The 23,866-nt window shown below is 42.4% G+C and overlaps 1 protein-coding gene across 1 annotated transcript in view; it reads left to right on the forward strand.

Moving 5' to 3' along the window:
- The first annotated feature begins 1,068 nt into the window (after nucleotides 1–1,068).
- The window catches only part of LOC118398694 (clavesin-2), a 30,444-nt gene continuing 7,646 nt past the window's right edge, over nucleotides 1,069–23,866 (forward strand). Inside the window, exons 1-4 of the mRNA XM_035794314.2 lie at nucleotides 1,069–2,358; nucleotides 3,022–3,196; nucleotides 19,962–20,072; nucleotides 20,520–20,740. Coding sequence (XP_035650207.1) covers nucleotides 1,970–2,358; nucleotides 3,022–3,196; nucleotides 19,962–20,072; nucleotides 20,520–20,740 — 896 coding nt within the window. The 5' untranslated portion in view covers nucleotides 1,069–1,969. The remainder of the gene's footprint in view (nucleotides 2,359–3,021; nucleotides 3,197–19,961; nucleotides 20,073–20,519; nucleotides 20,741–23,866) is intronic.

Genomic DNA, 23,866 nt, shown 5'->3' on the forward strand with positions numbered 1-23,866 from the left:
TTGATAAGCTCTGAAAAGTGAGCCTGTTATATCTATAAGACTTTGAACTGAATGTCTCATCATCGCACATTGCACAAGGAAGTGTATGTGCATCTCAGTCTGACTCAGACAACAGCACCCATTAGATTATTATCCAGGTTGGCAATTAGAATATAGGCCTACACAGGTTTGCGCACCATTATAAGGGCTTCAATCACTAGCCATGATGCGGATGGTACCTCAAAAAATCACATTGATTGGATACCTGTCAAGTCAAGGGGTCCCTGGCTGTCTGCGCGCGCGTGTGCACCGGTGCGCATGCCAAGTCCTCCTCAACAGTGTGCGCCGTTGATCCTCATTCTCAGAGCTTGGAAGAAATTTGGGCAACCTTTGTAGCACAACTTGTAATCACATTTGTTTGTACATGGGGAGAGAGCAACAAACGCAACAAATGCTGGAACAGACAGGTTGGTATTTTTTTATTCAATTGAGCGGCCACTGGCCCCGCCCTGAGTGGGAGGACCAGGAGGACAGTGTGCAGCCATAGACCACCACAAGACATACTTAATTGCCTTACTGAAACAAAGCCCATGTCGGGATACTGCTGCAATCAATTAAATAGATATATCAAACCAATTGTGTTGCCTGTTTGGTGCAACATTGTAAACATGTTGATGTAAAGTGTCACAACAATGACAGGGAGGGCCATAGGAATAAACTATTTAATAAACTAAAGAGAATGAAAATTACCCAAGAAGTCAAAACACGTGCATTTTTTTCGGTTGTAATTGTAGGCTATAGCCATATGACCTAATGCATTTATAGCCTAACGCAAAATGGGTTCCACAATGCAATGCTAAATGACATAAACATGGTTGAATGGTTGGAGGTCGTTTCAAAAATATTATTTATACAGCACTAGAATAGCCTATACGTTAAAATAAAATAAATAATTCATGAACCCACAAATTGATGACAGATTGAGATTGAGACGACGATAGAAGAGGAATCAGCATAAATTCGAATGTAAAATCAGAGTGGGCAGCCTATGTCTGGTCTGGTCGCAGCCAATGAGCAGGTGGTGTTTGGGTGCGATGAATAGAGAGTGAAGAGAGGGTTATTCTCCCTCCTACACCATGTGATGACGGCCAGAGTGACTATAACACTGGAGCGATGGTTTTTAGTCACTTTCAACAGCAACAAAACGGCAACAGCATCACTGACGTAAAGCAACCACAAAAAGAACCGAAGCAGCACCGCGCTCAGAACAACGGGAATTGGACTTGGTCACCCAATATTGGGACCAAACACACAGAATGGAAATAGACAGCATACTGGATGGAGTGAGGATGTCGACGGAATATGTCGCCTTGAGTCTTTGACTGTAATTTCTAGCAGTCGGCGACAGCATCTTTCTGATTCTGAATTACAATGCATTCGGTAAGGAGAGTTATGACAGGAGTTACTGCAGGGTGCCGCATTGCCTGACCGCTTGAAGGTAGCATAGTGTAATGATTTTATGGTAATTGTAATGTTAGATTATTTTGGGTGGGGATGGATGATAACGGTTGTCTCAAAATTGTGTGTTTAGGCTTCCAACATAGCCAGGTTAGAGATGCAATCGGTGACTGAACATAGGCTATTCATAGACCTAATTGGGAAGTCAGCAACAGCCAGTATTGCGACTGATTTGAGAGCTATAAATGTCAACATATGAGAAGAAAGTTGGAAACAGAAGTCAGATGTTAGATAGGTACAGGTGGAAACATAATGGCGCTGTCCAAAAAGTGAATGCAGCCAATGTTGCACCTTCTATCACAGGCCTACTCAGGAGGACCTAGGACGATATCTGAAGTCAGGCTTTGATTTTAGGGAACTGATTGAGTGGGTCCAATAGGCATATACGTGACGCATTCATTGTTGGAGGTTTTGGCTCCATCGACGGTAATATTTGACCAACCATTCAATATTGGCGGTGGAAGCAGGGACAATGGCTCACTTGCAAGCGGGGTTGTCTCCAGAAACCCTGGAGAAAGCCAAGGTGGAGTTAAAGGAGAACCCCGACACTCTGCATCAGGACATTCAGGAGGTGAGGGACATGATCATCACCCGCCCAGACATTGGCTTTCTTAGGACAGAAGATGCTTTCATCCTGCGCTTTCTCCGAGCGCGGAAATTTAATCATTTCGAGTCGTTTCGCCTCTTGGCCCAGTATTTCGAATATCGTCAGCAAAATCTGGATATGTTTAAAAACCTCAAAGCAACCGACCCGGGAATCAAGCAGGCTCTCAAAGATGGATTTCCGGGGGTGCTGACCAACTTGGACAGATATGGCAGGAAAATACTGATTCTCTTTGCTGCTAACTGGGACCAGAGCAGGTAATGTCCGTTTGATATTTGGGAGCTGTCCTTTCAGAACTACTGTAACGCCACTTGACAGTTTGCTTTTAGTCGACCATCTATATATTTTCCCACAAATCTGTGGCATTGGCTTTGTTATAGCCTAGTCTCATGAATTTAACCGAAACATAAATTGAACTATTAACCAAAAGGCGAGCCCTGTCAGTGTCTCATTGATGTAGGCCAGGGAATGGGCATAGATTAGGCTGCACAGGTCAGTAAAAATGCTAGCACCCCACTAGTGAATGAGGACTGTAAGTGTTGAACCAGATACAATCAAATTACGTTTCACCACATTACTTTAGAGATTTGAGTTTTTGATTTCCTTTACTTTAGGGGCCCACTCATGTGATCTCCATAGTCACAATGAAAACACATGAGTAATTTCACACAATAGCAGGCTGTGATAAACACACAAAAGGCCATCAGGGGTGTCCATTAACTTAATGACAGCACTCATACAAGTCAATCTGCAATCTGGATCTCTATGTATTACTCTCCTGAATTAAAAGGTTAAAGAGTCACATTCTGTATTTACTGCCAAACAAGGGTATGCTGGTTACATTTCATTTTTACAGTTAACTATTTAACTGGGATTACAGTACTAGAATAGTCTCCTAATGCTTTTGCTCACCTCTATAGGTATACATTTGTGGATATACTGCGATCTATTCTGTTGTCGCTGGAGTCCATGATAGAAGATCCAGAGCTACAGGTAAATGGATTTGTCCTGATCATCGACTGGAGCAACTTCACGTTCAAACAAGCCTCCAAACTAACACCGAGTATGCTGAGACTGGCCATAGAAGGTCTACAGGTAACAGTCTCAACATTCTTATAAACCTTCTCTTTGCTGGGCTCCACATCACTCAGTTCCTAGCTACTTTTGACAATAAACTCCCATTTACTGAGATTACCCAGAATAGAGGGGTTTGCTACATTTACTGATTTTAGTCAAGCCTAAAACAATAAAGGTTTTTGGGGATTTTGAATACACCAGACACTTGTCACTCTTGCAGTGTGGAAGTGCAGATCTTCGTTGTTGTCATGGTCGGTTATAGAAATATAGCACTACTGCTACTAGTTTATATGGGGGGAACATTAGCGACAAGCTATATATAACCACACATGGTTCTGCACACCTGGGATGCTTGCTGGAGTAGTGGGACAAGTCACCGAATCTTACTGAAAAACAGTTTCTGACCAACTTTCTTATCATTCTCTTGGTGACGTGACAAGCTGTTATAATGTAAATGCACATCCACTCAATAATCACTCCTCTGTACTCTCAGAAATTACTTTACAATCAAAGACTTGCATAAGAAATTAATTACGACATTTCCATTTTTATTTCTGAGCCTATGATTGCAATCTTCAGCAGGTGATGAGACTCAAATTTGAACAACATTCCTTTGACCCTGTTTAATATTTTCTAATGGAATACAAAAGACAAGGTCTCTGTCCAAGTGCATCCTTTGGGAGGTGGCCAACCAAATTATAAATATGATGTATAGCCTAATAACAAAATGCATACAGCAATTGCAAATGACATTTTTGTCATTTAGCAGACACTCTTATCCAGAACGACTTATAGGAGCAATTAGGGTCAAGTGCCAAGCTCAAAGGCATAGAATGATTTTTCACATAGTCGGATCTGGGATTCGAATCAGCAACCTTTTGTTTATTGGCTCAATGCTCTTAAACGCTAGGCTATCTGCCAACCAATTCCTCTGTAGTCCATCATTCAAATGTTAATGTATGGAAAGTTAAGATAGGCTAGTTCCGTAGCTATGTAGCCATGTAATATGTAGAGCGTAGGCTGTTATCACCAGAAAGGTTCCTTGACTGAATATCAATGGAGGACCATGATCAGGCCATTGCACATTCCACTGCCTCTCCAGACACAGATTAGACTGTGAATAATTGATCACCACTATTAGTATCTCTGCCTCCCAATGTGCCGCTACCAAATCATGCGGGAACACTGTTGTCATCCTTTGAATGGAAAATAAAATACAACCCAACAGAAACATTGTACTTACTAATGGAATCAGCCACATAATCAACAGTTACTGGCTAAACATTTCTCCCTGTCTGAGTCGGAGACGAAAAGCTCCAACAGAAGCCCATTTCAATCTGAGCAAGTTTATATCGACAGTACATAATATATGATCATCGGTTCTACAATAGTAGATACTTCATAAGGTATATATGCTATTTATTATATGGTATGGTATCTTCAACTATTGATTTTCCACCTCAGACACAAAATGTGTTGTCCAGTGCCTGACCCTTCTCCTCATAATGCTTCTCTCCAGTGTAATGGATAGTGGTGACATCCTATCTGTGAGCCCGCTTGACACTGAACACTGAGAGCATCTCAGGGTGTTGTGGCTCTCTGGTGGGTTGTGTAATGACATTGAAGGGCTCATGTGTGCCAGCCCGCCTCATGATTAACTATGACTGTCATGAAGGGCCTGATCTGCTAAAGAAATCACACACAAAGAAAAGCACATTCAAGACATCAACATTAGGTTTTCATCCTCAGCTGAGGTTAACACTCGTTGCCTCTATGGGTATTGATTTTTGAAATTGCCAAGAAGTCAAGATGTTGTTGTTTTTTATTGTGAAGGACATGTTATAGCTAATGATTTATCCATATTACATATCATTTGTACTTGCATCAGGTGCAGCTCACTGTTCGCTGACCACCAGTGTGTTTGTGTGTGTTTATTCCGGATCCCGGTTCAGCTTCTTTGTCATTTTCTGTCAGTACATTTATTAATGCACGTGTTCAGAATAACATGATGAAATTCAACATTACTAACAACAATTACATTTTTTTTAACACTTCCACTGACAACAATGAAAGCTCTCTGCTTACAAGATTTTGAAAGAGATTATGGAAGATTATGAAGCTTAACAGAAAAATGAAAATTAACCGAAAATCTGAACATACCCCATAAGGATATTTCAAAATGCATCTTCAACTGTGTCTGCTAAATAACTCAATTCCCAAACTGACAGTCACATCTATTGTTGTTGGAATAGCTAATACACAGAGCACAGCTCTAGTACAGATTTCATTGCATATTGCAAAACAAAGAGAAAGAAATTAACACTTGTTTGGAGTGTGGGTATTCTTGGCAAATCAATACCAAGAGAAACAAATGGTTGAAATGAGTAGAACACTCCATGCTGGCCTTGGTTTCCCCAAGCTATGCTTTGTTATCTTAGAGCCTCCGTTGTTTCCTCTTGCTCACCCGCCCTCTCTCTCTCTCTCTCTCTCTCTCTCTCTCTCTCTCTCTCTCTCTCTCTCTCTCTCTCTCTCTCTCTCTCTCTCTCTCTCTCTCTCTCTCTCTCTCTCTCTCTCTCTCTCTCTCTCTCTCTCTCTGTCTCTGTCTTAGCCATGCCTTTTGTCCCTCTTAGTCTAGAGAATAACCTGTGTTCGGCAGCCAATCAGAAAAGACCAGTCTTCCCCATCCCATCCCACAAGTTTCCGTGGCAACCTGTCCAACCGCCATGCTATGTACTCTCCAGATGGACTGTGCTGCTAGATGAGAGAAACACACTTCTGCCATTCTCTCTCAGAGTGGGTGATGATGTGTGCATTATTTCTGTGGTTTTAAGACAGATTGGGGGACAAATGTTTTACATTAACATAATTCTGCAGATGTAGGGCTGTAGTCAGTCCCTCTCTTCATATGGTCTGCTTCTCCATAATTATGTAATTTGGTGCAATGGTGTTAATTCACATCTTAAAAGGTGACAGCTTAAAACCCATTTAGCCAGTCTCAATCAATTAGTTATATATGATCAATAAATTATATATGAGTGCAACACATTTTTTAAATGTTCTTACATTTTTAAATTTGAGCCATTTAGCAGACGCTCTTATACAGAGCAATTTACAAGAGCAATTAGGGTTAAGCTCCTTGCTCAAGGGCACATCGACAGATTTTCACCTTGTCGGCTTGGATTTGCACCAGCGACCTTTCGGTTACTGGCACAATGCTCTTTAACCGCTAGGCTACCTGCCGCCAAATCTTAATCACTATTATTAATGATTGTGGGAGATCGTCAGTGAAATAATTGGAACTGCGAGAGGTTCATGCTTGGAGCTATTTTTAGAGCTCATTTTTTGAGCACTCTATAAAGTATTCATATTGCATTGCCATTTTTTTCTAAGTGTATAGTGGTGAAAAACGACATTTTGTTCATTCACAAGCGAATGTGTTTTTTCCCCCTGCATATGGCTAATAGACTTATTTCAGTAGCAGCAGATAATGCCGTGTTGTGCTTTGAGGACAGTGGCTGTAGTTATACAGTATATGATGTTCTGTCTGAGGCTTGGGAGTAGGAAAGTCTACTTTTGTGAAGAGGTGTAGTATAAATATGATTTATGGCTTTATCCTTTACAATTAAAGTGCTAGGTAATTTGATGGAATAGTTATTTTTTTGCTGTGCGTTAACTTGGGCTTTGCCTGAGCTCGGTGTGCCCTTGAGAGTGGTTCAATTGATTGAAAGCTGTTATCTCTGTCTGTGTCTTTTCCCTTTGTTATCTAACATCTAATCCCTGAGATTGTATATCTATTAGATGCCCAGTCAGTCTCTCACCCATCAATACTCTTCTACATACTGTAGCTACACATTGTATATACACTACATGACCAAAAGTATGTGAACACCTGCTCGTCGAACATCTCACACCAAAATCATCTGCTGTCACGCCCTGGTCGAAGTATTTAGTGTTTTTCTTCATGTATTTGGTCAGGCCAGGGTGTGACATGGGTTTTTGTATGTGGTGTGTAGCTTAGTGGGATTGTAGCTTAGTGGGGTGTTCTAGGAAAGTCTATGGCTGTCTGAAGTGGTTCTCAATCAGAGACAGGTGTTTATCGTTGTCTCTGATTGGGAACCATATTTAGGCAGCCATATTCTTTTGTTGTATTGTGGGTGATTGTCCTGAGTGTCTTGATGTCCTTGTTTGATGTTAGTTGACACAAGTATAAGCTGTTTTCGTTTTTCGTTTATTTGTTTTGTAGTATTTGTGTTTAGTCATGTTTACGTTTATTTTCAATAAACATGGATCGCAATCGACACGCTGCAGTTTGGTCCGACTCTCCTTCACCATATGAAAACCGTGACAGAATCACCCACCACAGGACCAAGCAGCGTGTCAACAGGCAGGAGCAGCCCAAAGAGGAGAAGTGCAATAAGGATTTCTGGACATGGGAGGAAATCCTCGACGGGAGAGGACCCTGGGCTAAACCAGGGGAATATCGCCGCCCCAAGGAGGAACAAGAGGCGGAAAAAGCGGAGAGGCGCTGGTATGAGGAGGCAGCACGGCGACGTGGATGGAAGCCCGGGAATCAGCCCCAAAAATTTCTTGGGGGGAGGCTTACAGGGAGTATGGCTACGCCAGGTAGGAGACCTGCGCAAACTCCCTGGGCTTACCGGGGGGCTAGAAAGACCGGGCAGGCACCGTGTTATGCAGTGGTGCGCACGGTGTCCCCAGTGCGGGTGCATAGCCCGGTGCGGTATATTCCAGCTCTGCGTATCGGCTGGGCTAGATTGAGCGTCGAGCCAAATGCCATGAAGCCGGCTCTACGCATCTGGTCCCCAGTGCGTCTCCTTGGACCGGCTTACATGGCACCAGCCTTGCGCTTGGTGTCTCCGGTTCGCCTACATAGCCCAGTGCGGGCTATTCCACCTCGCCGCACTGGCAGGGCGACCGAGAGTATTCAACCAGGTAAGGTTGGGCAGGCTCGGTGCTCAAGAGCTCCAGTGCGCCTGCACGGTCCGGTCTATCCAGTACCACCTCCACACCCCAGCCCTCCGGTAGCAGCTCCCAGCACCAGGCTTCCTGTGCGTGTCCTCGGCCCAGTACCACCAGTGCCAGCACCACGCATCAGGCCTACAGTGCGCCTCGCCTCTCCGGCGCTGCTGCCGGAGTCTCCCGCCTGTCCGGCGCTGCTGCCGGAGTCTCCCGCCTGTCCGGCGCTGCTGCCGGAGTCTCCCGCCTGTCCGGCGCTGCTGCCGGAGTCTCCCGCCTGTCCGGTGCCGCTGTCCCTCAGCCCAGAGGCGCCAGAGCCCCTCTGTCCTGAGCTTCCTTTCATTCCTGAGCTTCTTTTCACTCCTGAGCTTCTTTTCACTCCTGAGCTTCTTTTCACTCCTGAGCTTCCTTTCACTCCTGAGCTTCCTTTCACTCCTGAGCTTCCTTTCACTCCTGAGCTTCCTTTCACTCCTGAGCTTCCTTTCACTCCCGAGCTTCCCCTCAGTCCCGAGCTTCACCTCAGTCCCGATCTGCTCCTCAGTCTAGTGGGGTTCTGGGTGAGGAATACTAGGCCATGGTTGGCGGCGAGGGTGGACTATCTAGGGACGCAAGGAGAGGGGACTAAGACATTTACTGAGTGGGGTCCACGTCCCGCGCCGGAGCCGCCACCATGGACAGACGCCCACCCGGACCCTCCCTATTGATTTGAGGTGCGTTCGGGAGTCCGCACCTTAGGGGGGTTTCTGTCACGCCCTGGTCGAAGTATTTAGTGTTTTTCTTCATGTATTTGGTCAGGCCAGGGTGTGACATGCGTTTTTGTATGTGGTGTATAGCTTAGTGGGATTGTAGCTTAGTGGGGTGTTCTAGGAAAGTCTATGGCTGTCTGAAGTGGTTCTCAATCAGAGACAGGTGTTTATCGTTGTCTCTGATTGGGAACCATATTTAGGCAGCCATATTCTTTGGTTGTATTGTGGGTGATTGTCCTGAGTGTCTTGATGTCCTTGCTCCATGTTAGTTGACACATGTATAGGCTGTTTTTGGTTTTCGTTTATTTGTTTTGTAGTATTTGTGTTTAGTCATGTTTACGCTTATTTTCAATAAACATGGATCGCAATCGACACGCTGCAGTTTGGTCCGACTCTCCTTCACCATATGAAAACCGTGACATCTGCAGTAATGCGGAGTTGGTCCCCCCCTTTGCTGCTACAATAGTCACCACTCTTCTGTGAATTCTTTCCGCTAGAAATTGGAACATTTCTGCTGGGACTTGCTTCCATTCAGCCACAAGAGCATTAGTGAGGTTGGGCACTGATGTTGGGCGATTGGGCCTGGCTCGCAGTTGCCATTCCAATTCATCCCAAAGGTGTTCAATTGGGTTGAGGTCAGGACTGTGCAGGCCAGTCAATATATTCCTCACCGATCTCGACAAACCATTTTTGTATGGACCTCGCTTTATGCACGGGGGCATTTTCATGCTGAAACAGGAAAGGGGCTTTCCCAAACTGTTGCCACAAAGTTATAAGCACAGAATAATCTAGAATGTCATTATATGCATCACGTTAAGATTTCCCTTCTCTGGAACTAAGGGGCCTAGTCCTCCACCAAACCTTACAGTTGGCACTATGCATTTTGGCAGTTAGCGTTGGTGAAGTGTGATTCTTCACTCCAAAGAACACGTTTCCACTGCTCCAGCGTCCAATTTTGTGGCGAGCTTTACACCACTCCAGCCAACGCTTGGCATTGCATATGGGGATCTTAGGCTTGTGTGCGGCTGCTCGGACATGGAAACCCATTTCATGAAGCTTCCTATGAAGAGTTATTGTGCTGACGTTGCTTCCAGAGGCAGTTTGGAACTCGGTAGTGAGTGTTGCAACCGAGAACAGACGATTTTTACGAGATACACGCTTCAGCACTCGGCGGTCCCGTTCTGTGAGCTTGTGGGGCCTAGCACTTTGCGGCTGAGCTGTTGTTTCTTCTACACATTTCCACTTCACAATAACAGCACTTACAGTTGACTGGGGCAGCTCTATCAGGGCAGAAATTTGACGAACTGACTTATAGGAAAGGTGGCATCCTATGAAGGCTCTTCAGTAAGGCCATTCTACTGCCAATATTTGTCTATGGAGATTGCATGGCTGTGTACTCAATTTCATACACCTGTCAGCAACGGGTGTGGCTGAAATAGCTGGATCCACTAATTTGAAGGGGTATCCACATACTTTGTATATATTGTGTATGTGTCAGGGTTAGGGTCAATTCAGGATGTACACTGAAATTCCAATTCCAATTATCCTCAATGATTTTCAGTGAGGGAAAATGTGAATTTTCGTTTACTTTCTGGATTGACGGGAATGGAAATGGAATTGACCCCAAACTCCGTTATGTAGTAATGAAGGGAGAAAACCCTATTCCCAGACAGATACCTCTTACAATCCACTGAGCAAAACATTTTGGTCAGTATTCTTAGTCAACTCACTGTTACTGTATTGTTTGGATGCAAACTATGATTCATGCATCGATAATGATGTCATTACAGGTGGATAAAATAGCCCTTGATAGCCCTTTATTATTATTATTAAGCCCACCCACAGGATGGATGAATTGAAAGCAGCAAACCGCTCAACATGGTTCTCTAAGCTTGCCGATAACGCAGTGGACTTGCTCCATGCTATTCAAATTGTATTTATGAATTTAGTCCTGAACTAGAACCTTTTCAATGTGTTTATCGCCAAAGTATACCCAAAAGCTGTGAAATATGGATTTGACCTTCCCTCAGTCGAGTCTGGAGTTTTATCAAGGGCGAGTCTGTATAATATTTATAGATTCGACCTGTTAACACATTTTGAGTGATTCAGAAGAACAGAGCCTTTCCTCACTGATAGGTCAGGGATTATGCTGTGCTGTGCTCAATAGTGCAGTATGCACATGTAACAAGTTCAACCAAAGTGCTCCCTCCATCTCTCTGTCTGACTGGGAGTCTCCCATCTGAATGTTCAGCTCCACTGCCTCGTATCCCACAGCCCTGTCCAGGGGACTCTCAGCTGGCTGAGGAATCAGCAGCAGACATACAGTATTTTGGACCGAGGGGCAGAGGAAAACCAATTGTTAGTTTGCTTGCCTCAGATTCCGATTCCTTCTGGCACTCTGGAGTTGTAATGTTGTTTCTCCTGCAGAATAACTGTGCTGGTCTGGTCTGTAACAGAATGTGGTTTAGCCAATAAGTGGAGCTTCATCCTCACAATGAACTTTCCCCCAACTTTTTCACTTGACTTTTTCCCAAATTAACAGGCCGTATCTGGCAGGTGCAGATAAAGTGTCTCCTGTGGTGCCTACGTTATTGACGTGACCTATCGTTTGTAACTGTCTCTCTTCTCTCGCCTTTCATCCTCTCTCTATTTCCATGGCTACGTATTAATCCAGGGTCTGTCTCTTCAAAGAAAGCAGAGAATGGCTTTGTCATTTTCAATTTTCACTTAATGTAGCTCTCAATCAAAAGCCTTCCCCAGATAGCCTACTACAAAGTGCTGTGGGCCTGTTTATATTGTAGTCTGCTGTTAAACTAGTGCATATGAAGAGGCCTCATTCCAGTACAGGCAGAGCCGTGGGAAGAAAGGGTGCTGAGGGGGCTGCAGCACTCCCTGAAAATCATAATAATAAAAAAAAAAAAAATATATATATATATATATATATATATATATATATATATAAATGGGAGAAAAATATAAAAATCCACAAAAGTGGGCCTTTAATAGTGCTGTATTAGCGGACCAATATAGTGTCTGTTGCATGGGCCAAAATATTTTTTAAGCGCCCTCTCCCTTGAAAATAAATAATGATAAAACGCAACATCCCCACCCCCAAACTACTTCCAGTGGCTGTAAGTAAATGTATATAACAAGTAGCATCTTCACTTAAGGCTACATTTTCTTTTTGAAAAGGACTCCACTAAATTGACGTTTTCTTTTTTTCATTTTCACAGCAGGATTAATTCACTCCATCCTTTATCAATGACTCCTGAAAAGAGCAGAGCTGAATTTAGAGAGCTCGTCAAGCCTATCCTATGAAAATAAAAATTATGTGAAAACATGGGAGTCCTTTCCAGAATTTTCAACATCAACAGTAGTGAAAAAAGCACAGATTGACAATTCATGTAATCAGATTGACATATTATAGGCTATAACTTTTAGTACACCATCTCATCTCTTGGGTTTGCATGCATATACCCTTTTGTCATGTTTACGAATCAGTTTCCAAATTCATTCCAGACCATGAAGCTCAACTTCAAATGAGATTCATTCAAAATGGGGATAGTGCATTCACTGTTGCAATCGGGCTAATCAGCATTTTCTGGTTGACAAATCACACGTCATCAGTGTATACCATTGAGTCCTTGTGGAACAACACATTCTGGGATTTTGCCAGTATGTGTTCATCAGTGTTCACTGAGGGGTTTGACAGCTTGGCTTTATAGGCTTCTATTGCCACCAGTGCCTCTCTGCAATGCAAGGAAAGTCTCTTCAGCAATCTCTGCCTTGTTAGGTGGGCTGCCCTTGAATCTCTGCCCTAGTTTCTTGCTTTTGTTGCTTGGGAAAATCTATGAGGTAACATCAGGCAACCTATATGTTTTCAACAAAAGGACAAGTATATCAGGAGGCTAAACTGTGACATAACAGTCACCAAGAGATAAACAAATATATATGTTTGGTTATTAACTAATACATCTAAACAGAAGCTAATAAATCAATTGAACTGTTCTTGTGATAAAAGATCTTTGGAGCCCTGCAAAATGGCCCACGTATGCCCACGTCCATCTGTTCATGTTCCATGTTGCTGGCTTCTGATGATGCTTGGATGTCATTTGCCATTTTAGTTGCTCACAGTTAAAGATGCATATGCATAAATCGCTCCGGCATTTCCTGGTTGCTAAAATTCTTATAGTTCGCCTAATTTCAGTTTATGTGACAAAACAATCAAATATAGTACAGAGAATCATTGTACCATCTAAACCGCTGTGAAAGGTATTGTCCATAATCAAAAATGTTGTATTTTCAGCTGTTTGAAGCTGGTGTACAAAACAGAAAGTAAAAGACACAAAAATGAATCTTAAAAACAGGTAGCATAGAAATAGCACACATATAACAGATCTATCCCTTCTTAGACTTGCTTTCAATGAGAATGACAGATGTTTAACACACATTTCTATGTGAATTTGGTCTGGTCACCCAAAAAGTTACATATTGCAGCTTTAAGCTTCATGCTCTCTCAATTATGGAAGTTTTCCTCTCCAAATGAAACTGTAGCAGAAGTAGCTTGTAGCTAGAATACATCAAAGAGGGCAGCAGTGGTTTTCTATTCTTCCCCTTTCCCTCCTTCCTCCAACATCGCACTAGAGGTACAGACCAACAACAACCAGAGGAGGAAGACCAAGTCTCCATCCTGCATTCTATTTTGTGTTTCTTATACATTCAGTGTATAAAACATTAAGAACAGCTGTTATTTCCATGACATAGACTGACATAGACTCAAATCAAATTAAATGAAATGTTATTTGTCACCTGTGCTGAATACAGGTGTAGACCTTACAGTGAAATACTTACTTGCAAGTCCTTAACCAACAATGCAGTTTTAAGAAAATACCTAAAAAATAAAAAAAAAGAGATAAAAATAACAAATAATTAAAGAGCAGCAGTAAATAACAATAGCGGGGCTAAATACAGGAGGTACCAGTATAGAGTCAATGTGCAGGGGCACCGGTGTTGTACTGTTTTTTCCAGGTGAAAGCTATGATCTCTTATTGGTGTTACTTGTTAAATTCACTTCAATCAGTGTAGATCAAGGGGAGGAGACAGGATAAAGAAGGAATTTTAAACTTTGAGACAATTGAGACATGGATTGTGTATATGTGCCATTCAGATGGTGAATGGGCAAGACAAAAAAATGTAAGTGCCTTTGAACGGGGTATGATAGTAGGTGTCGGGCGCACCGGTTTGTTTCATGAACTGCAACGCTGCTGGGTTTTTCACACTCAACAGCTTCTCGTGTGTATCAAGAATGGTCCACTCTAGTGGTTAGAGTGTTGGACTTGTAACCGGGAGGTTGCAAGTTCAAGCTGACAAGGTAGAAATCTGTCATTCTGCCCCTGAACAGGCAGTTAACCCACTGTTTAAACCCCCAAGCTGACAATGTACAAATCTGTTGTTCTGCCCCTGAACAGGCAGTTAACCCACTGTTCCTATGCCGTCAATGAAAATAAGAATTTGTTCTAGGCCATTAGTGCCCTGTTTTAAAAATTAACAGCTATCTGGTTATCTGCAAACTATGCATAGCCAAGAGGCAAGATCTATCTCAAACTGCAAGGATACCCTCTGACACTTACATTTTTTGTCTGAAAGTGTGATAGAGAGAATTAGTGTTGAGAGTTGATTACCATGCTTAGTAGAAGTATACATCCAGCTGGGTAGATAGGTATAGCACAGCTTGTGTTATTGAATAATTCTCAGTGTTGGTTCTCTGAGCTGGGAGAAAAAAACTCAATAATAACAGTCTGAGACAGATTTAAGAGGGAAACCCTACTGGAAAAAAACATAATAGCCTAATTTTCAAGCTGGTCCACACTGGGTTATGTTGTCCATGCAGGACGGATTGCTGGTCAAGATGGTCTGACCAGCATGGTCTAGCTGGTTAGGCTGGCCAACTAGCTGGTCAAGCTGGCGATGCTGGTGAACAGCTCATGCTGGTATGCTGGTGATTCTGGTATGCAGGTGACCAGCTCATGCTGATGTGCTGGTGATGGTAGTATGCTGGTGACCAAGCTGGTCCATGCTGGTCTATGCTAGTCCAATCTGTTAGTTGTAGTTATTGCACCTGTTACCGAAATGGTTGTTCCAGTTTAGGTGGTTACAGTACATTTGGAAATTATTCAGACCTCTTGACCTTTTCCACGTTTCTTGCAATACAGCCTTGTTCTAAAATGGATGAAATTACTTTTTTCCCCCATCAATCAACACGCAATACCACGCGAAAACAGGTTCTTGGACAATTTAGCAACATTTGTATTTATTTAAATACCCTATTTATGTAAGTACTCAGACCTTTTACTATGGGACTCGAAATTGAGCTCAGGTGCATCCTGTTTTCATTGATCATCCTTGAGATGTTTATTCAACTTTATTGGAGTCCACCTGTGGTAAATTCAATTGATTGGACATGCTAAAATGTCTAATGACCTGTATTGTGTGTATATTGATGAGGGAAAAAAACTGTTGAATACATTTTAGAATTAGGCTGTAATTTAACATCCCTTGGGGCGGCAGGTAGCCTAGTAGTTAGAGCATTGTACTTGTAACTGAAAGGTTGCAAGATCGAATCCCTGAGCTGACAAGGTAAACATCTGTTATTCTACCCCTGAACAAGGCGGTTAACCCACTTTTCCTAGTCCGTCATTGAAAATAAGAATTTGTTCTTAACTGACTTACCTAGTTAAATAAAGGTACAATCTAATAAATAACAACATTTGGAAAAATTCAAGGTGTCTGAATACACTGTAGGTAGTGTCATTTATTAATATTTCTAACCCGGGCAGTCTGTCAGCAGCATACCTCCCTGCATACCACTGCTGGCTTGCTTCTGAAACTAAGCAGGGTCGGTCCTGGTCAGTTCCTGGATGGGAGACCAGATGCTGCTGGAAGTGGTGTTGGAGGGCCAGTAGGAGGCACTCTTTCCTCTGGTCTAAAAAAAGATCCGAATGCCCCAGGGCAGTGATTGGGGACACTGCCCTGTGTAGGGTGCCGTCTTTCGGATGGGACGTTAAAACGGGTGTCCTGACTCTCTGAGATCATTAAAGATCCCATGGCACTTATCGTAAGAGTAGGGGCGTGAACCCCGGTGTCCTGGCTAAATTCCCAATCTGGCCCTCAAACCATCATGGTCACCTAATAATCCCCAGTTTACAATTGGCTCATTAATCCCCCTCCTCTCCCCTGTAACTATTCCCCAGGTCGTTGCTGCAAATGAGAACGTGTTGTCAGTCAACTTACCTGATAAAATAACGGATAAATAAATAAAAATAAAATAAATTCTAAATGCAGATTTTAGGTGAATGAAAGTTCCAATTGTTGGATATCCCCAATCTGTCAGGATTCCAATAGGAATTAAACATTACTTTGCAAGCCAGTATAATGTGACTTGATGCTGGTTATGTTGGTCACTAGTGTCCAAAACACAGTGAAGGCTGGTCAGCAGCAAAACACAGCAAAAGGCTGATCACCAGAGAAAACTAAGCAAAACACCAGCAAAAACACGGGGAAGAGACCAGCTAAAACCAAGCGAATGCACCAGCAAAAGAACAACGAAGGCACCAGCAGAAGCACAGCGAAGGCACCAGCAGAAACGCAGCGAAGGCACCAGCAGAAACACAGCGAAGGCACCAGCAGAAACACAGCGAAGGCACCAGCAGAAACACAGCGAAGGCACCAGCAAAAACCAAGCGAAGGCACCAGCAGAAACACAGCGAAGGCACCAGCAAAAACCAAGCGAAGGCACCAGCAAAAGAACAACGAAGGCACCAGCAGAAACACAGCGCATGGCTGATGACCAGAAAAAAAAACACAGCAAAGGTTGATCACCTGCAAAAACACAGCGAAGGCTGGAAGGCTGGTGACCAGCATGACCAGCTTTTCTATGTATTGTTTTTTCAGCAGGGAAGCTACAGTGAGCTAGTAACACCATTGTCAACTACCTCCATTAGCTAATTCAATTAATACAGGTAGCCATTACACCAGTCTTAAACTTCAGTAAAGTCTGCAGAACAGATGGGAACCACACTTACACATAAAACTGAGGCATTACCAACTTGTTAAATGTTGTGAGACTATTGTGTATTTTGAGCTTTCCTGGTGATTGTCCTCCGATGGGTTTGACTGTAGCTGTGATGTTGCTCTGCTGCGGTGTCTGTGTGAGATGACTTTACCCTAGATTGTGTCACTAGTTTACCGGGTGCACTCTGGGTGTTCCTCCTGCATCCTCCTCACAAACTATTCCCTAAATCATCAGATTGCTCCTTGACATGAACTTCTCCCCAGGGACACAGTTCTGCTGCTCGTCAGCCAACCCTGTTATATCAGTGTATAATCTCAGAATACTCCCTGTGATACTCCCCAAATTATAACAGACCATTATGATAATAATGTTCAATCTACAGTGCCTTCGGAAAGTATTCAGACCCCTTGACTTTTTCCACATTTTGTTTAGTTACAGCCTTATTCTAAAAATGGATTAAACATTTTTTTCAGCAATCTAGACACAATATCCCATAATGACAAAGTGAAAACAGGTTTTTAGAATTCTTTGCAAATGTATTCAAAATGAAAACATAAATACCCTATTTACATAAGTATTCAGACCGTTTGCTATGAGACTCGAAATTGAGCTCAGGTGCATCCTGTTTCCATTGATCATCCTTTCGATGTTTCTACAACTTGATTGGAATCCACCTGTGATAAATTAAATTGATTGGACATGATTTGGAAAGGCACACACCTGTCTAGATAAGGCCCCACAGTTGACAGTGCATGTCAGAGCAAAAAACTAAGCCATGATATTGAAGGAATTGTCCGTATAGCTCTGAGACAGGATTATGTCGAGGCACAGATCTGGGGAAGGGTACCAAAACATTTCTGCAGATATGAAGGTCCCCAAGAACACAGTGGCCTCTATCATTCTTAAATGGAAGAAGTTTGGAACCCCCAAGACTCTTCCTAGAGCTGGCCGCCCGGCCAAACTGAGCAAATGGGGGAGAAGGGCCTTGATCAGGGAGGTGACCATGAACCTGATGGCCACTCTGACAGAGCAGAATGGGAGAAACTCCCCAAATACAAGCTTGTAGTGTCATACCCAAGAAGACTTGAGGCTGTAATCGCTGCCCAATGTGCTTCAACAAAGTACTGAGTAAAATGTCTGAATACTTATGTGTTTCTATTTTTTTCATATACATTTTCTAAAATTTCTAAAAAACTATTTTTGCTTTGTCATTATGGGGTATTGTGTATAGACTGGTGAGAGGAAAAAACAATTAAATCGATTTTAGAATAAGCCTGTAATGTAACAAAATGTTTTTATTTTATTTCACCTTTATTTAACCAGATAGGCTAGTTGAGAACAAGTTCTCATTTGCAACTGCGACCTGGCCAAGATAAAGCATAGCAGTGTGAACAGACAACACAGAGTTACACATGGAGTAAACAATTAACAAGTCAATAACACAGTAGATAAAAAGGGGAGTCTATATACAATGTGTGCAAAAGGCATGAGGAGGTAGGGGAATAATTACAATATTGCAGATTAACACTGGAGTGATAAATGATCAGATGATAATGTACAGGTAGAGAGATATTGGTGTGCAAAAGAGCAGAAAAGTAAATAAATAAAAACTGTGGGGATGAGGTAGGTGAAAATGGGTGTGCTATTTACCAATAGATTATGTACAGCTGCAGCAATCGGTTAGCTGCTCAGATAGCTGATGTTTGAAGTTGGTGAGGGAGATAAAAGTCTCCAACTTCAGCGATTTTTGCAATTCGTTCCAGTCAGAGGCAGCAGAGTACTGGAACGAAAGGCGGCCGAATGAGGTGTTGGCTTTAGGGATGATCAGTGAGATACACCTGCTGGAGCGCGTGCTACGGATGGGTGTTGCCATCGTGACCAGTGAACTGAGATAAGGCGGAGCTTTACCTAGCATGGCCTTGTAGATTACCTGGAGCCAGTGGGTCTGGCGACGAATATGTAGCGAGGGCCAGCCGACTAGAGCATACAAGTCGCAGTGGTGGGTAGTATAAGGTGCTTTAGTGACAAAACGGATGGCACTGTGATAAACTGCATCCAGTTTGCTGAGTAGAGTGTTGGAAGCGATTTTGTAGATGACATCGCCGAAGTCGAGAATCGGTAGGATAGTCAGTTTTACTAGGGTAAGCTTGGCAGCGTGAGTGAAGGAGGCTTTGTTGCGGAATAGAAAGCCGACTCTTGATTTGATTTTTTGATTGGAGATGTTTGATATGGGTCTGGAAGGAGAGTTTGCAGTCTAGCCAGACACCTAGGTACTTATAGGTGTCCACATATTCAAGGTCGGAACCATCCAGTGTGGTGATGCTAGTCGGGCATGCGGGTGCAGGCAGCGATCGGTTGAAAAGCATGCATTTGGTTTTACTAGCGTTTAAGAGCAGTTGGAGGCCACGGAAGGAGTGTTGTATACATTTACATTTACATTTAAGTCATTTAGCAGACGCTCTTCTCGTTTGGAGGTTAGATAGCACAGTGTCCAATGACGGGCCGAAAGTATATAGAATGGTGTCGTCTGCGTAGAGGTGGGTCAGGGAACTGCCCGCAGCAAGACCAACATCATTGATATAAATGTGGAAAAAGTCAAGGGGTCTGAATACTTTCCGAATACACTGTATGTCTCAAACCTGCATGGTAATGTAACAGCACGGAAAAAGCCAATGTAAGTGCAATATTGTAACATAAATGGACTGGGTGATTTTCAATGCGCAACATTAACATAAAGCCAATAATGCCCATATGCAAACCCATCAAGATAAATCTGTGATGTTGGACAAGGAAATGAAAAAGAACAGAATTACCTTCTATTTACATTCTACAAAACAATGTTCAAATCCACTCTCATTAGCCAACATACCCTCCTCATAATGTAGTTTGATAGAATAAAACAATATATACTCTTAGTGAAAACACATCAAAAGTGGATTACCATACCAACAGGTAGAATAGTGAGTGTGTTTGTGTTTTGTATTGCCCACAGGACAGCTTTCCTGCCAGGTTCGGAGGAATCCATTTTGTGAACCAGCCGTGGTACATCCACGCCCTGTACACTGTCATACGACCCTTTCTGAAGGACAAGACAAGAAAAAGGGTAAGATGTGAGGAAGTTGTTGACTGAACATTCTGAAAAATCACATTGACAGAGACCAACAAGTCAACTGTGTTGCTGTAACCAATGAATGTCAGGTCATTCTATTCAACATATAGCATCGGTTATCATACTTTCTGAATAGCTGCTGTCATAAACATTGTTCAGGTCAGGACTTTTGCTTTTCAAAAGGGCAAATCTATCCACTCCAACAAACTGTAGACTTTTATAACGTGCTCTAAGACAGTATATACTCATTATCTATCTGTGTCAATGTTGTTGTTTTGTCCAGTGCTTGACTTGGAATAAAACAGAAGCTCCACAATACTTTTGAACTATTATTCTGTAAGAGGAACATGATCTAAAGTAGTAGAATGTTCGAGGTGCCGGTACTCAGTTCCGGTGAGCTCCTGCCCAAGTCAACCACTGGTTTTGCCCATCCCGCTCTAGATCTTCATGCATGGGAACAACCTGAACAGCCTTCACCAGCTCATGCACCCTGAGATCCTGCCCTCTGAGCTGGGTGGGATGATGCCCCCCTACGACATGGGCACCTGGGCCCGCACCCTCCTGGACCACGCCTATGATGAGGAGACTGAGTACTGCCCCGAGTCCTACTCCCTGTCTGTCAAAGACCTGGAGAAAGACCTGTCTCCCAAAACCATGAAGAGGTCAGTCTAGACTCTGGACAGTCATGTTATTCACGTGTGTCAATGTGATAGATTGTGTATTGTGTGTCTTCATACAAGATTAAGGTGGAGGTGTCTTCTGATAAAGCGATATGTTAGTCTGTCAGATATGTCATAAGTGATGCATTGTTTCCATTTATAAACCGGATGGTTCCAGCCCTGAATGCTGATTGGCTAAAAGCTGTGGTATATTTAAGAAATAATTAGAGCGTAATTAGAGATTAAAAAGAAGTGTTTTGTCATACACGTGGTATACGGTCTGATATACCACGGCTGTCAGCCAATCAGCATTCAGGGCTCGAACCACCCAGTTTATAATAGACCATATTCCACTGCTATGACAAAAAAAAAATACTATTTACTGGTATAATTTCGTTGGTAACCAGTTTATGCGTTGTGTCGTGCATAAGTTCAGCCCTTAGCCGTGTAATATTGGTCATTTACCACACCCCCTCGGGTCTTATTGCTTAAATATATCATGCCCTCATGTAATAGGGCAGATATGGAATATACTGTACGTAGGGCTTCCTAAAGCTAGAAGAGTAAGTAGAGCTTCCTAGGGCTTCCTAAAGCTAGAAGAGTAAGTAGGGCTTCCTAGAGCTAGAAGAGTAAGTAGGGCTTCCTTGAGCTAGAAGAGTAAGTAGGGCTTCCTAGAGCTAGAAGAGTAAGTAGGGCTTCCTAGAGCTAAAAGAGTAAGTAGGGCTTCCTAGAGCTAGAAGAGTAAGTAGGGCTTCCTAGAGCTAGAAGAGTAAGTGGGGCTTCCTAGAGCTAAAATAGTAAGTAGGGCTTCCTAGAGCTAGAAGAGTAAGTAGGGCTTCCTAGAGATAGAATAGTAAGTGGGGCTTCCTAGAGCTAAAATAGTAAGTAGGGCTTCCTAGAGCTAGAAGAGTAAGTAGGGCTTCCTAGAGCTAGAAGAGTAAGTGGGGCTTCCTAGAGCTATACAATCTATGGAAAACACATCCTACAGTAAGAACAATCCTTCATTAAATTGCACTACACATGTAGTTCGGTGGAAATTGTCCAACCATTATGTAGAAATTATGTTGAATAATAAATTACATTTATCAATCTGACTCCATTATTCTGTGAGAAAATGCAACAGGCCCTGTACGTCTCTGGAAGAATCTAGTCAAGGTAGCGAGCCTTACATCTCCTCTCAGTATGACTATAATGATCATGAGTCTAACTTGCAACATTATGCAATTATTAAGAGACTATATACAAATAGCTAATCCTGGCAACCAATGTTCTAGCATGAATTTATTCAGACAAGCAGATCAGAGATGTCAACGTGTTACCCAAACGTTTAGTGTAAATAACAACTACAAATAGACCTACTAAATGATGAACATGTAGTCAATCAAAGAATTACTCTGTAAAACGAGGAATGTATTTACTCAATTCAGCTAATATAATATATTAGTCACAAAATAACTAATGCTCAAACAATTACATGAAATACATGATCCATTGCAGACTAGCACAGTAAATTACTACAACCAATAGGATAAGACTTAACGTGGTTATACGTCTTCAATTCAGAATAATCTCTAAACAAATCAACTCAATTTAAATGATTGGAGCCCACCCCTGTGTCACTCCCTCTTTGAACTACCCGTTGTCCGATGAACAAAATAACAGTTTCCCTGTAACAATAAATCCATAGCACTTACAGTACAATAAAACATATATATGGTATCAAAATTCATAGCTCTTTACGATCTCTTGAACAATCCAAACATGACAATTTAATTCACACAGGAACATTAATTTAGTCGATTTCACATTTTCATTTAACTTCACATCTCCAAAGGTGTCTGTGCTCTCAGGGTTCTGTGGGAATTTCCCTCCCCACAGAAAACCACAGATAATGTGTTCTTGAGCCCTGTAATAGCCCACAGATGGTCATTCATCCAAACAATGTCATAAATCGTGATTGAGTCATCACGCTGGGCCTCGGCGCCGACAAGTCGCCAGTCCCGAGTATCACCTTCTCTCATTCTTCCACTACACATGGTAGTGCAGAGCACAAAGATCCATATGCTTGTTTGTGTGTGGGGTGTATTAATTCCCTCTCACTGGCATAATTTAGTTGAATTGCGAGAGAGATAAGCATTGAAAATTGTATACTTGGAGATTATCTTATTTATTCACTATTCAATATGCTAAATATTGTTCTGTGTGTTTCATTCAGGTGAGTAGTTTAGGAAATCCTCCTTGACATATACACTACCGGTCAAAAGTTTTAGAACACCGACTCAGGGTTTTTCTTTATTTTGACTATTTTCTACTTTGTAGAATAATAGTGAAGACATCAAAACTATGAAATATCACATATGGAATCATGTAGTAACCAAAAACATGTTATACAATATATTTAATATTTGAGATTCTTCAAAGTAGCCACCCTTTGCCGTGATGATAGCTCTGCACACTCTTGGCATTCTCTCAACCAGCTGCATGAGGTAGTCACCTGGAATGCATTTCAATTAACAGTTGTACCTTATTAAAAGTTATTTTGTGGAATTTCTTAATTCTTAATGTGTTTGAGCCAATCAGTTGTGTTGTGACAAGGTAGGGGTGGTATGCAGAAGATAGTCTTTACCAAAAAGGTCTAACTTCATATTATGGCAAGAACAGCTCAAATAAGCAAAGAGAATCGACAGTCCATCATTACTTTAAGACTTGAAGTTCAGTCAACATGGAACATTTCAAGAACTTTGAATGTTTCTTCAAGTGCAGTCGCAAAAACCATCAAGCATTATGATGAAACTGGCTCTCATGAGGACCGCCTCAGGAATGGAAGACCCAGAGGTACCTTTTCTGCAGAGGATACGTTCATTAGTTACCAGCCTCAGAAATTGCAGCCCAAAATAAATGCTTCACGGAGTTCAAGTAACATACACATCTCAACATCATGTGTTCAGAGGAGACTGTGTGAATCAGGCCTTCGTGGTCAAATTACTGCAAAGGAACCACTACTAAAGGACACCAAAAATAAGAAGAGACTTGCTTGGGCCAAGAAACATGAGCAATGGTCATTAGAGCGGTGTAAATTTGTCGTTTGGTCTGGTCCAAATTGGAGATTTTTGGTTCCAACCGCTGTGT

This window comes from Oncorhynchus keta, chromosome 19 (assembly GCF_023373465.1).
Source record: "Oncorhynchus keta strain PuntledgeMale-10-30-2019 chromosome 19, Oket_V2, whole genome shotgun sequence".
NCBI classification, from domain to species: Eukaryota; Metazoa; Chordata; class Actinopteri; order Salmoniformes; family Salmonidae; genus Oncorhynchus; species Oncorhynchus keta.